At 41.5% G+C, this 13,362-nt stretch overlaps 1 protein-coding gene across 2 annotated transcripts in view; it reads left to right on the forward strand.

The window, feature by feature from the left end:
* Positions 1-8,134: 8,134 nt before the first annotated feature.
* LOC106815634 overlaps positions 8,135-13,362 on the forward strand; it is a gene marked incomplete at its 3' end in the record, with an annotated part of 9,301 nt that continues 4,073 nt past the window's right edge. The window contains 5 exon segments of one of the 2 annotated variants that reach the window (XM_014820121.1): positions 8,135-8,307; positions 9,354-9,450; positions 10,391-10,510; positions 11,406-11,634; positions 11,960-12,099. In XM_014820121.1, coding sequence (XP_014675607.1) covers positions 8,268-8,307; positions 9,354-9,450; positions 10,391-10,510; positions 11,406-11,634; positions 11,960-12,099 — 626 coding nt within the window. 2 annotated transcript variants of the gene reach the window in all.

Consider the following 13,362-nt stretch of genomic DNA (forward strand, 5'->3'; position numbering starts at 1 on the left):
TCGTCAACAAATTACATTCGATCACATTTTTTTCATCTCATTTCTTGACATACTCTGGCATGCCTCCGTTGGCATTGGATGCGACCTTCTCTTCTGACAACTTGAACAGTATGTCAACTGGGAGACGCGGGTGTCTACCGTACATCAAGTAATGTGGTGAGTATCCCGTCGCATCGTTCTTCGTGCAATTGTATGCATGCACAACTTTGTTGAGATGACTTTTCCAATCCACTTTCTGTTCCTCATCCAGAGTTCGAAGCATGGACAACAAGGTACGGTTAAACCTTTCACACTGACCGTTGCCCTCGGGGTGATAACTTGTCGTTCGTGAATGCTGAACGCCGGTCAAATTTATAGTAGGTGCCCCAAAGAAAATCCTACGCCGGAGAACGTGATACAAAGAATAGGATTCGGACAAGTGTAACAATGCCCAGTTAATATGTAACAGGGCTGCGTTAATATGTAGAGTAGGTAATTACAGAATTACAGAAAACTAAAATGGTAAAGTGTAAGGAGCCAACACCCCGGATAACGTGTCGGATGTTTGTTGGGAAGAACACCGGGGTGCAAGCTCCTAGAAGACGGGAAGTGCGCATGTAAAATCTACACGTGAGTAGAACGTGATTTGGTAAAGTCGATTTCAATATTACACGGTTAACCCTACACCTTAGTGACAGCCTAAGCACGTGCAGACTGAATGGTCTTGCACATGCAGGAAATAAGATGACGTACACCGGGCAGTTGTATAAATACGACTGCCTCGGAAGAGGAAAGGGTTGGTCGTTGGTTGTGTCGTTCTCTCGCTGTGTACGCACGCATACCGACGAGGTTGAAAGGAAAGACAGACGGACTGAAAGACTGACTGACGGACTCAGAGACTGACGGACGGACAGACGGGAAGAAATATATATGTATTGGTAACCATTTATCTGGACTCTCGGCCACGATTGTACTGTGGCCGACAATAAATTACTATGCGTGGAAAACTTCACCCATCGAGTTGTGTTTGATCATTGATGTTACCTCCGCCACGACGCTGCATCAAACACAGAACATTACCTGACATCTCCTTCAAGCTTCACCGCAAGCACGATACAAGCTGAACAATTAATAACACAACGCAAGAAGAATAAACAATAGCTAACCTACGATCACGTGCCTACATACAGTCGGGCATCTCTCGACGTATCACACTGAACTGGGGAATCGTACATCACCCAAATTACACAAGGAGCCAGACACATACAAGGTGTAGTCGAAAACAAGAGCTACGCCTTGGGGAATCTATTGCTCAAAGAGGAGCCAACCTTGGAGATATTCCGAAAATATACGGAAACCGGATCAAGAGCAAGTCGAAATTTACCAACGGTAATAGACTTAGAACTGGTGGCAGTTTCCAAGTATGATGCTCGCAAGATGAAAGGTGGTTTGCAAAGCTACCTTAAACCAAGAGCGGGGGAGATCATTATATTCGGTATGAGAGGAAGCAGCTCTGGGTACGGTATAATCACTTCAGGTGGTATAACTGTACCGAGACACTTGCTCAAAGGACTGAATGGCATATGGGTTGATGGTCAAATCATGAGTATTAAAGAAACATACGAGCCGGATATGGCGATACTCAGAGGTAGTGTGGACATGATGTTCACACGGGCACTTCCTGGAGAAAAAGTCGGAATGGTGACAGCCTCAGGAAAAGTCCTGGAAGGAGTGACGATAGAGAGAGAGGGCAAAATCTTTTTCTCTTTCGGTCACAAGCCATACTTGGGAGCTTCAGGGTTACCAATTATATCACTACAACGCAAATGTCTGGTTAGTGTTTACAGCACCCACAGGCAGCTCGGAAATAGTGGTGAGTGGCTTACAGAACATCCTGGCCCGATACCAAGTAGTTCAAATGAAAGCATACGGAGTCAAATTGATAAAATCACTGACGACGTTGGATTGGAGAAAGTGGTTCACGGAGTGGCCCCACTGGGATCAGGAAAAACAACAAGAATAATCCCAGCTCTTTTGGCCAAAGGTGAATTTGATCGGATAATCGTGTGTGAACCCACTCGAGCTACGACAGAACGTGCCTACGAAGGATTGTGTAAAAACATCGGAGAAAAATTCTGTGCATTGAAGACTGGAGAAAGATCTGTAGGAAATTGGGATAAGGCCAAGATGCTGGTGTGTACTGCTGGATGGTTTGCAACCTTTGTGTCGCACAAGGGTGGAAGGCTGCCAGTGAGAACACTGGTTGTCCTAGATGAGATACATGAGCGTTCCAGCGAGTACTTGTACTTGGAGTGCATTCTGGACTCTCTAGTGAGAACAAATATCAAAGTTGGTGGACTAACATTGACTGCTACACCGGTAGGAGGAAGAACTTCTAGTAGCACAGGACTGAAGCTGAGTATGGATCCCGGAAGAAGAGAAACTAGCTTAGAGAGCATGGAAAAGAAGAACATGTTCGAACTAAACAAGTATTGGTTCAAATTCCCTAACAAGAGTGAGAACACTCTAATCTTCGTCCCTGGCAGGGGCGAATCAGCAAGTCTAGCAGCAAAATTCAGAAACAGAAATCAAACTGTCCTAGAAGTGAATGGTGAAAACCTGAGCCAAACACTTGGTCAAATCCCAAAACCTGGCGAAAATAAAACAGGTTACATCATTATAACAACTCCTGTGTTAACAACTGGAGTCACTCTTGATGTAGACAGAGTCATAGACTCAATGTCCATCAAGAGGCCTGTTCTCCTGGATGACACTATCAAGTTACAGACTGAAAGAACACTGTGGTGTGAGTCAGTGCAGCGAGCTGGAAGGTGCAGAAGGTATAAGAGAGGCAAGTATGAGTCTTGCGGAATACTAGAAACACTGGACAAACGCTGGCAGTACGCTGAGGCTGATGCGATAGGAGCGAATGCCTTTCTGACCCTGTGGAACCCGGATAAGGAACCGAGTTGGGCCGTTACGATGACTCCAACTCTAGCCAAGGGTCTGACCCAAAGAGCTGAGTGCTCTCCGCTGCTCATACGTGAGGTTGCGAGAGAGAGAGTCCTGAGCTACTTACGAGTAGAGCTTTTGGGGGAACTGGATTCATAGGGAGACCATTTGGCTACCGAAATGTACCAGGTGATCTGATTGGAAAATACCCTGAAGTGCTTGGTGGGTGCAGGAGAACTGCTCTACCAGTAGTAGACTTAACGGCATCGACACAGTTCTACCAACAGTTGAGAAGGGATACAATAGTAACTGGCATACGTGAAGTAGCTATAGCCGGAGTCATTGCCGCAGGAGTGATGGTCGGTGGAAGTTTGGTTGTTACACTGTTTAACAACCAAATCAGAGCTGGAAGTGTTTCTGAAATAACCCGGGTGACTCTTCAGGAGAAAGGACCGGAGCTTGAAAGTGACAGTGACCTCGAGGACTTTAACATAGTATTAGAAGCAGTTGGCTTTTGGGAGGAGGAAGAGCCGAAAGAAAGATACCAAGAAATTAAAGAGTTTCTAGCTGAAAGAAAGGTACCAATTTCGCACTTTATACCTCCGAAGGCAAAACTATTGGAAGAGATATGTGGTAATGTAGAAACGTTAGTCCTTGGTGTTCCAGAAAGAGACTCCTTGGAAAATAACTGCGTGTTCATCGGTGACTTGGTAAGGCAACGAGACATGAAAAGAGATCCTTCTTGGTACAAGGACACGTTGGTAGACAGAGTATCAAAAGCTCTAGTAGTTAATGCTCCAAATGTCCTAACGAGAGTGAGAAATATGGACGCTGTCATGACGTTGCATATTATGGGAAGGCATAGAGGCTATGACAGTGAGATAATAGGTGGAAGCATCTACCAAGGAGAGATCTTCATGTACCTGTACAAGAATACTGGAAGACCCAAGGGACTAAGCATTGTCAAGCAGAAAATTGAGACCATCCTTGAGCAAAAGATTAGACACCTTGAAGTGCCAAAACGTGATCACAGTGATGATAAAGAGGTACACCAAGAGAAAACAATACCAAAAGAAGTGGTCATTGAAACTGGGTGGGATGGAGACTGGAAAGAAGTCCTCAAGGAAGAAGCCTCGTGTACAGGAGCATACGGACTGACTTACATAAGGAGTAAATTTGGTCCTTGCTTCTTGATGGCTGGAGCCATAGGTATGGAATGCGGCAAGAGGTTACCTAGCACCGTAGCCTTAATTTCCGGAAGTGGGCTTTGTCTGCTCAAAGCCAGGCATGAACTCAACGTGGCTCACGCGGCATTAATCGGAATTGGTATAGGAATGGTTGTGGGAGGTGTGATTGGCCTAGTCTCTAAAAAGATAGAAGATGAACAGCTAACTGGACCCCTGCAGCACGCCGATACTCCATGGTGGGCGTCTGCAATAGCTGAGGTGGGCTTCAGAGCAGCAATTCTCACGAGGAAGGTATTGGCAGTGCCCATTGCTATCAAGATGCTTGATAGGATATATGGAGTGCCAACCACCAGAAAAGAAAAAGTGGTTGAAGCCAAGGTAGAAACGACCAATGCGGACACTACTGGACTTGAGATGATTATGAGCGGTCTACGAGGCAGTATGGTTGGCTTCAAACTGGCCAAAAGAGGATACACGCCAACTGAGAGGGCCAAACAGGTCGGACTTGGTGTAGGAATTCTTGGAAGACAACCATTAAATACTGGTCTTCTGTCCCAAGGAAAAGTTAACATCGGAGTTGGGATCGGTTTTGATATCATCAGTACAGTAATGCTTGTTGCTGGATACATCATAGGCCTAGCATTCGTTGAGAAGCTCAAGAAACGTGATAGAGAAAGTGGTGATGTCCTCTTGAGGGTACAGCAAGGTGCTGTCAGAAATGACCTGAGTGGTAATATAACCAGCACACTTGCTAAAGGTGAGCAAAAAGATCTTGGAGACTTGGTGATACCTCCGCTCGAACAGCCATGGATAGAGGACCTACTCTGGATTTGTGTACAACCAGTTTCTGTGTTAATGATACTACTGGCATGGAACTTATCTGACAGTGGGTTACTCGGCAAGTTTCGCAAAGGTGAGACCGAAAATATAGCAGGAGACTCCCCTACATACTACCCTGCAGAATGGAGAGAGTTGCTATTCAGCCTAGGGGGAGGTGAGTGGTGTTCCTCTGTAGCTGTTAAAGGAGCACAGTTGTTGGCACTTGGAACGGCTACCGGGCTGTTAGCTAACAAAATGCTCACTCCTGAAGCTTTTGAGGGAAACTACTGGGCAATTAAAACTGTCTTTACTGGACTCCCACTTGTCTCAAAGATGCAGAACGCAAGAGATAAGGTGGTGATGGAAGGTAAGACTAGAACGATTGTCCCGGTTAAGGTTGCAAAAAGTTCAGTGAGGCTTTTTGGTATGGCTGAGACCGGAGGAGTGCGACAATTCAAGGGTTGGCTCGGTGAACGCGGGAGGCTCCCTAAGCTTGAGGATCCAGGAAAAATCCTGTTTCTCGGCTGTGGAAATGGAGCATGGTTGACTTGCGTAGACAAATTAATTCCGAAAACTATTGAGTTTAGTTTTATGACTCTAAAGAGCAGGTCTGAGTACCCACGAGCAGGTTTTCTTGAGAATCGTACCGTGACTGACATTGGAGGAGACAGCGGAAACCTGAATTACCAAAGAGACACGGACGCAATCGTTCCTAAGTTCGACATGCTGTTATTCTATTCAGGGGCCCCACGTTGGGCGCCAAATGTTACCGGTACTTTAAACGTGTCTTATCACTATTATCAGTACAAATACCAGTACCTCGGGGTTCAGGCCCCTGTCTTGTGGTTGTCGAACGCTCACGCAAGTATTTCCAATAACAGCAACACTCCAAATGCAGTTAAAACTTATATATTCTTTCACAAACACACATTGATTTGCAAACACGACTTTCTCTCCTTCTCCCGCGTCACTTCTCCCCTCACAACACGCACGCCAGCGCCATCTATCGTCGCATAAAACTATCAACGGAACAACTCTACATAACAATATATACTAACCGCTACATAGTACGCGCATGTGTATATTTAAACGCAGTGGCTACGCGTCCTGTCATCCATTACAAAGCCCAGCACAGATTCCCAAATCCACGTCCCGATTAGGCCACGCCCCCTTTCAAATCGTTGATTTTACTGGATTTACTATTGCTTCAAAAGTTACAAAAACACATTTTTTTTGATAAAATACCTAAAGGTAAATAATATTATGGTAAAAACTTTGTATTATTTACTGAAAAAATATAGTTGGGTTCACATAATAAATATATGACCGGATGCGTAGCCTGGGAGCTGGGCGTCCGGTACCCGGCGTAGCCACGGCCATATTTAAAACATATTCAAAACATATAAACATGAGAGCAACGTACAACTCGAAAAACATTAAAACTTTCCCGTTCCAAAAAGATTCGGATTTTGCTCAAATGCATCATCAACACGCACGTTAGTTAGGCGCGAGGCACCAGGGGGCGCTTACCTGGCATACGGTGTCCTGCAGCGACGAGTGGCGTAGGTTCTCCTCCTCCTCCTCCTCCTCCTCCATCTTCTATCCAGCCTTCCAGTCTGTGGTGGTAGCGACACTATCCTCCTCCTCCTCCTCCATCTGCTATCCAGCCTTCCAGTCTGTGGTGGTAGCGACACTAATAATTTCTAAGAATACCTTAGAATGCACAACACCAAATTGCACCATCCCCCTCTATAAAAACGTCCCCACATCCGAGTCATTCACTTTGCTACGACAGAAATCCTGGACCAGTGCCTACTGACCAGGACCAGTACTTCCTCAGCGACACTGGTCCTGCTGGACCAGTGCCTCCAATTATCAGTTTTTTACCCTGCTGTCAGTCTAGTATACTAATACGACTACTAACGTTAAGCATATCGTTCAAAAACAGAGACTATATGAAATGACTACCAAGTTGTAATATGCCTACTAGGAATATCAAAGTTGTAATATGACTGATGACTACAAGGTATATCATCAAATATCAGAGACTACCTTTATGAAATGACTACCAAGTTGTAATAGGACTACTAGGCCTACTAGGCATATCATCCAACATCTGAGAGTGAGGAATCTGTGTCACCCCACCCAGATCCGCCCTCGCCCGGTGTCATTTTACTATTTTTAGTCCATCCATTCATTTTTATCGGCCTTCCATACGGATATATCAAACTTAGTAAGTACTAATTTATAGTGTGTACAATGTGAAGCCATTGATCTAATTGCCTTTGTGTTAAACTTACTCTAATTGCCTTTTAGTATAAATATAAACTCAACGATTCCATGTATTATTCACCTGGGTTCCGTGTTTACTTCATTTTTGCCTTGATCTTTTCCGCCAAGAAATATACAAGCACAAGACGAAATAGACGGAGTTGCTTTTTCAGCTGTCGTAATTAAAAAGGCCGTTGCTATATACACGGCACCGTGTATATAGACAGCTTGTGACAAACGTGAATATACTAGTGTATATATAGACAAGTGGTATATAGCCACGCCACAGTGGATCGGCTATATACACGGCAGAAATTTACTCCACGTATGTAGCTCTTAACTGTTGAAATTACGTTGATATACATATTATATACAGAAAAATTGGAAGGAGTGAGCAAACATTATAAGCCACATATCTAACGTAGGATTCGAAAGTCTAGTAATTCTTACTGAGTAGTTTTACGGGGTTATATATACTCGTTCAAAATTTGTCTTTTTTCCGACGCTCAGAAATCCGGGGGGACCTTGTGGACGAGATAGAGAAAGAACTGTTAGACCTAGGATTATCAAATGGTACCCGAACCCATATTGCGAGGGAATGCCCGGCCCGCTTTGCGGTGCCCTTGTTTATCATCAGATACAGTAATATGTAGACAAATAACATAATCGCATACACACTTTTTGTTATTACACTTGTGTAATAACACAACAGATTAATGTGACAACGTCTGCCTGCGTATTGCGACATAACGCTAAACTAGTGACGAGTTATCATGCTTGCGAGACGTGTCTTGAACATTGCCTTTTTTATAGTAAATGTAAAAATTCAGAAGTCATTGTGCATCCCATAATGTTTGTAGCCCTTTGCAGGTATTATTTATATTATTATGTCAGATGATAAGTAGAATAATAAACTTGTCTTATTTCTTATCAGATTTATTTTCAGAACACTCCATTTCCATTCCTGATTCACAAAGCCTTGCGCCAGTGTCCGATGTGGAAGCAGCAAATATTGAAGAGAAGTTACAGAGTTTGAATACTCCAACTTCCAATACCATCATGCCCAACTTGGTCAGCGTATCCTCTTTCACTACAACAGGTAAACTCACTAAGAATTTTAGATACGTAAACACATGTACACATCAGATGATCAATGATTGGAAAAGCTTTTTTATTATTTTTATTATTTTGTGAAGGATTTACAGAATATTAATGGATCCTAGCTCCTTTTATACAAGTCCTGTAAGTTTTCTCCACTTCATTGGGGTCATTTCAACCACAATGTGTTAAAAGGCCCGGCCCCCCCCCCTACCCTTCCCAATCACTGACACAAAATATTTTTTCCTCCTCGCTACAAAGTAGCAGGAGGGGATATTGAAATGCTGTTTTCTGTCCGTGCGTGCTTCCGAAATCTTGTGGACAAGATATAGAACGAAACATTACACCTAGGATTATCAAACCTGACACACATAATCCTTATGGTGAGAAGACAAGCCCTAGTGTTATACCCCCACCATATATATATATATATATATTGGGGGTATATAGGAATCACCTTGTCACGTCCAGTCACGTCACGTCGCGTCCATATGGCTGCTGCTATAATTCGGTTATTTAGATACAATTTGGTATTTGAACATCTTTCATGAATATATAAACTATATGCAACAATCAGCTGATTCCACGCATATTAATGAGTTGCGCTTGCACCTTTGTGCTTGCACCTGATTGGTCGATATGGCTAGTGCTATAACTCGGTTATTTCTGGTCTGATTTTGATACAACCTGGGAATTGAACACCTTTCATAAACACCTTTCATGACTATATAAACTATATGCGACAATCAGCTGATATCATGCATATTAACGAGTTGAGCTCGCATCTGATCAACATTGACAACCATGATAACAAGATGATTTGGGAGGGTATGAATCACGCCAGTTCTAGTTTTTTAAGGTCAAGTGTCAAGGTCACAGGCCTATACTACGTACCGATAATAACTCTTTAGTAATTTCCCACACACTTTATAACTCTTAAACTCTCAGCAATATATATTTTTCACAATCGAAAATAAAATATTCCTGTAGTCTTGTTGCATCTGCAGTACATTTATGCATTTCTATTATCTATTATTTATTTTTCAGAAGATGATCCATTCCTATCATTTATGCAGAGAAAACATAGCAAGAAAGGCAGGAAGAAGTCTGGAGTAATGATTGAAGTTTATCGTATGGAAAATGGGTATTTAATCTACTCTTTTTAATTTTTGCCTGTCCCTACTCCAAAAATTGTATTGCCAGATTTGTAGAATTTTTTTTCTTCGTTTTTGTGCAGAATTTATTTGTTCACAAACACTATGCCCGTCACACAGAGTGCTCTCCGTTTTTTTGGTTTACATGTCGGTAATCCCTGAAAATTATAAGAGTTTTATAAGAAAATTATAAGAGTTTATAATTAGAAGAAAATTATAAGAGTTTTATAAGAAACTATAATGGTTTTCAGGGTTCACCAAACTGCATATTGCATACTATTTCCAGTATTCACCTTCCAAGGAAGGTCAAAAGTCAGATATTGCCCATGTCATAGTTCTTGAAATCCTGTATATTATAACAAAACTTTATACATACTTGTATTATACCAGGTTGTATGTCACATACTGTTTTGAGATTCTGATCCAAGGTCAAGGATCAGACAGGGTACTAGTATTTGCAGTCATATTTGTACGAACTGTAATTTCTGAACCTTGAAGCTTTATAGAAACATTGTCTGTGTGTAACATCAAGAGTAGATAATAACAATCAATAATCAAGAGTAGATGTTATTATCTACTCTTGGTAACATACATAATCAACAATCGAATTTTAACTGCAAGGTGTGTGCATGTGAAAGGTATGAACATAAAAGTTTTATGTTTCAAAATGTGTTTGTTGTTCTTCACCTTTCCGATAATGTGTATTATGTACCATTAGAGGCTAGCTCTTGTTTTGTATTTTAATTTCCTTGGACTTTTAGCTCCACCGTCTATTGGAACAAGTTCTAACATAAAAGTTATGTTTATGTACCTCGACTCAATGCCAACTACTGGTACATTAGCCATCAAATGGATTATAAGTTTCTAATTTATCAAGGCACCCTTGATAAATACAAAATAAATAATACATTGAAAACTTTTTTATTCCAGACAAGACTTTGAGGACATCATATTCAACCAGCTTCAATTGTTAGACGTCAGGGGATCTGGAAATTTTTGCCAAAGGAAGACGAAGTCAAACACAGAACATGTACAGTACAAGTGTGAAAGGTAATGCATGTATGGTTGCTTGGTTTTGAACCAAGAAATATGAAAGATTTATATGTTAATATGTCCATGTAACTACAACTCCCTCTCCATATATAGCAAGTACAAGAGAGTGGATAGATAAGCCATGTACAGATGTGACTAATATTGAGATTGGAGGGGGGTATGTTTTTTATTATTGTTCTCTGTTGATTTGGGGTCAAATACTTGTAAAAGTATTTAAATGCAAATGCAAATACTTTCAAATTTTTCAAGTGGAAATGCAAATACTTTTGAAAAGTATTTGAAATACTTTTCAAATACTTTTCAAATAGTCCTTCATACATTCAATTATGAAGCCTCCTAATCAATTTACTAGTCAGACAAAATTCATGAAAACACCAGAAAACACTTTTTGATCTTTTATTACTACCTGAATCTTATTCTTTACAGCTTATCAAGTTTTAACTTGTCAATCAAATAGTCCATAACCCTTTTCAGCACAATTAACATTATCAGTTTGATGTACCGGTACATATGGTTTTAAAGAAAAAATTATTTGAAAAGAATTTGAAATACTTACAAAAATATTTATATGCAAATGCACATACTTGCAGTTTGAAATCTTCAAATGCAAATACAAATTACACATTCAACTGTATTTTATCCCAAGTCTGGTTCTCTGGACCATAACTCCTGACTCGTTCAAAATATCTGTATTAAAGTTTATGAATACATATATGATTACAAGGTGGAGTGTTGTTCGCCAATGCTGGGTGTCTTATATATGTCACGGTCATACATAGAGGACAATGTTTGATACTAGTTTCTCCTTGTTTACACCGCAAATTTTGACTCATCTGGGAGTTGGTAGGTTCTATATCTAGTTAATATAATTATATTTTTTTCACTATTTTAGAGGCAGGAAAACAAGGAGTATCTCCAAGAATGCAGACCCGAACAGAACACGAGCAAATGACTGCGGGGCTTATATTTCTTTCACCACTGACGAACAAGCTGGACAGAAAGCATGTGTTGTCAGATATAGCTTGACTCACTGCGGACATGATCCATTGAATTTAGATGAAAGACGCGTTTCCAAACTTGATGCAGACCTTCTATGTTACATCAACGAACTCATTGATCAGGTATAGTTAAAGGTCTGATAGCAATTTAGTTTTCTGTATTCGATCAAGTTTTGAAACATTTATCACGTTTGAATCACTACAAAAATTGTTTTCAAACTCCCAATATTTTAGATGTATTTTTATACCTTTTTATACTTTGTGTTATGTGATTAAATGAAGTTTACAACATCATCACTTGTAGTTGAAAATTATAGATGATATGTGGAAACTCAAAACTCAGCTCTTGTGTAGGATTAAATTTTAGAATGAGATTAGAACTAACATTATAACAAGATCCAGATGCAAATTTTGTTGTCTTCTGTCAATTCTAGTTACTCTGTTATAGGGTAAGAGAGGAATGGCAATATTGAATTGTGTACACAAGTGGTCGAAAACCAACGGTCACCAGGACTTCGGAGATAGAAGGTTTTATCCCACACCAGCAGACGTGAAATACTGTATTGAAGCCAGAAGGGCACGTACAAGGCAAGTATACTTTACATCCCCTTGTAAAGTTATTTAAAATGTGACTTCACACAAGTGTTGGTTATGACTTTTCATGAATCTGTGAAAATAGAAATAGAAAAGAATAAACGTATTTAAGTGAGTCTTCGTAAAAAGATTTACACGAGACTTCACTAATTGTTATGTATGACGCTACTTTAAAGGAGTTTCTTTTTCAGATGATGCACTATAAGGCCTGACGCAGTGGGCACCTGTGTTTGTGAGTTACAGGAACATTATAAATGCATTTTTGCTGCACATAGATGGGTTGAAATAGATCACTGTTGTTTTGACTCTTATGGATTTCTCAAAAACCTTGGCGACTTTAAAGGAATTTTCCCTATCCCTCATGGTGTTGTAAAAGAAGGTAGCTTGGTTGGGAATGTGGATATCTTATTAACATTGGAAGATGTTATTGTTACTAAGAGAATGACTGAGCTGGAGGTGTCAGAGGTTGTAATTACAGGTTGTTCAGGATGTTTCAACTGCCCTGAAAACACTATTGTTGAGGTGGCTCCCAAATCAGACATGTCTGGTGTTACAACCGTTGCTGTTACAGGCTGTACATCTTTCAGTAACATGGTCAAGATAAGAGAAAGCAATACTATTGATGTACCAATTCTCTGTGAAGAAAAGGTGGCCAAACTAACGGTAACCATCGGCGGAGTAGAAAGTGCTATATACACCTGCGTCTTAAAGGAAGCTTTAAAAGTTTACCAGAAGTAACGCTACACTGGTGCCGCGTGGCCAGGATTTTGCGGCGAAGCGTAAGAGCCGAGAATACGAAAGAAGTGCAGACGAGAGATGCTGGTGATTCCCCCCGAGGACCGGATAGAAGAAAAACCTCCGTGGTGTGGGATTCGACAGCGATCTCAGGCGGTACCCCTGCCGGGTACGGCGTCGTGCACCCTATGGAGCAGACCGCTGCGGCTGGAGCATAACCCGAGTCGCCCGGGTTGGTGACAGGGTCGGAGACAGTGAGCGACGACAGCCCGACAATGATGGAGCCATACACCAACTACGCCGACGATGTAACCCCGCCGAGTCAAGAGCGCAAGCTCCAGGCGTGGAGCCAAGGACGGCAGGGCATGTTACGTTCAGCACGGCCGAGACTCAACTCACCAAGATTCCTTCCTCCTTTCCCAAATCATACAAGAACTTCAAGGACAGTCTAGAGGGGCACCCAGAAAAGATTCGCACAATCGTTGCTCCCGACATGTTCAGTTTAGTGTGCGACGGTTGCTT

Source organism: Priapulus caudatus, unplaced genomic scaffold, assembly GCF_000485595.1.
Source record: "Priapulus caudatus unplaced genomic scaffold, Priapulus_caudatus-5.0.1 Scaffold1162, whole genome shotgun sequence".
NCBI classification, from domain to species: Eukaryota; Metazoa; Priapulida; class Priapulimorpha; order Priapulimorphida; family Priapulidae; genus Priapulus; species Priapulus caudatus.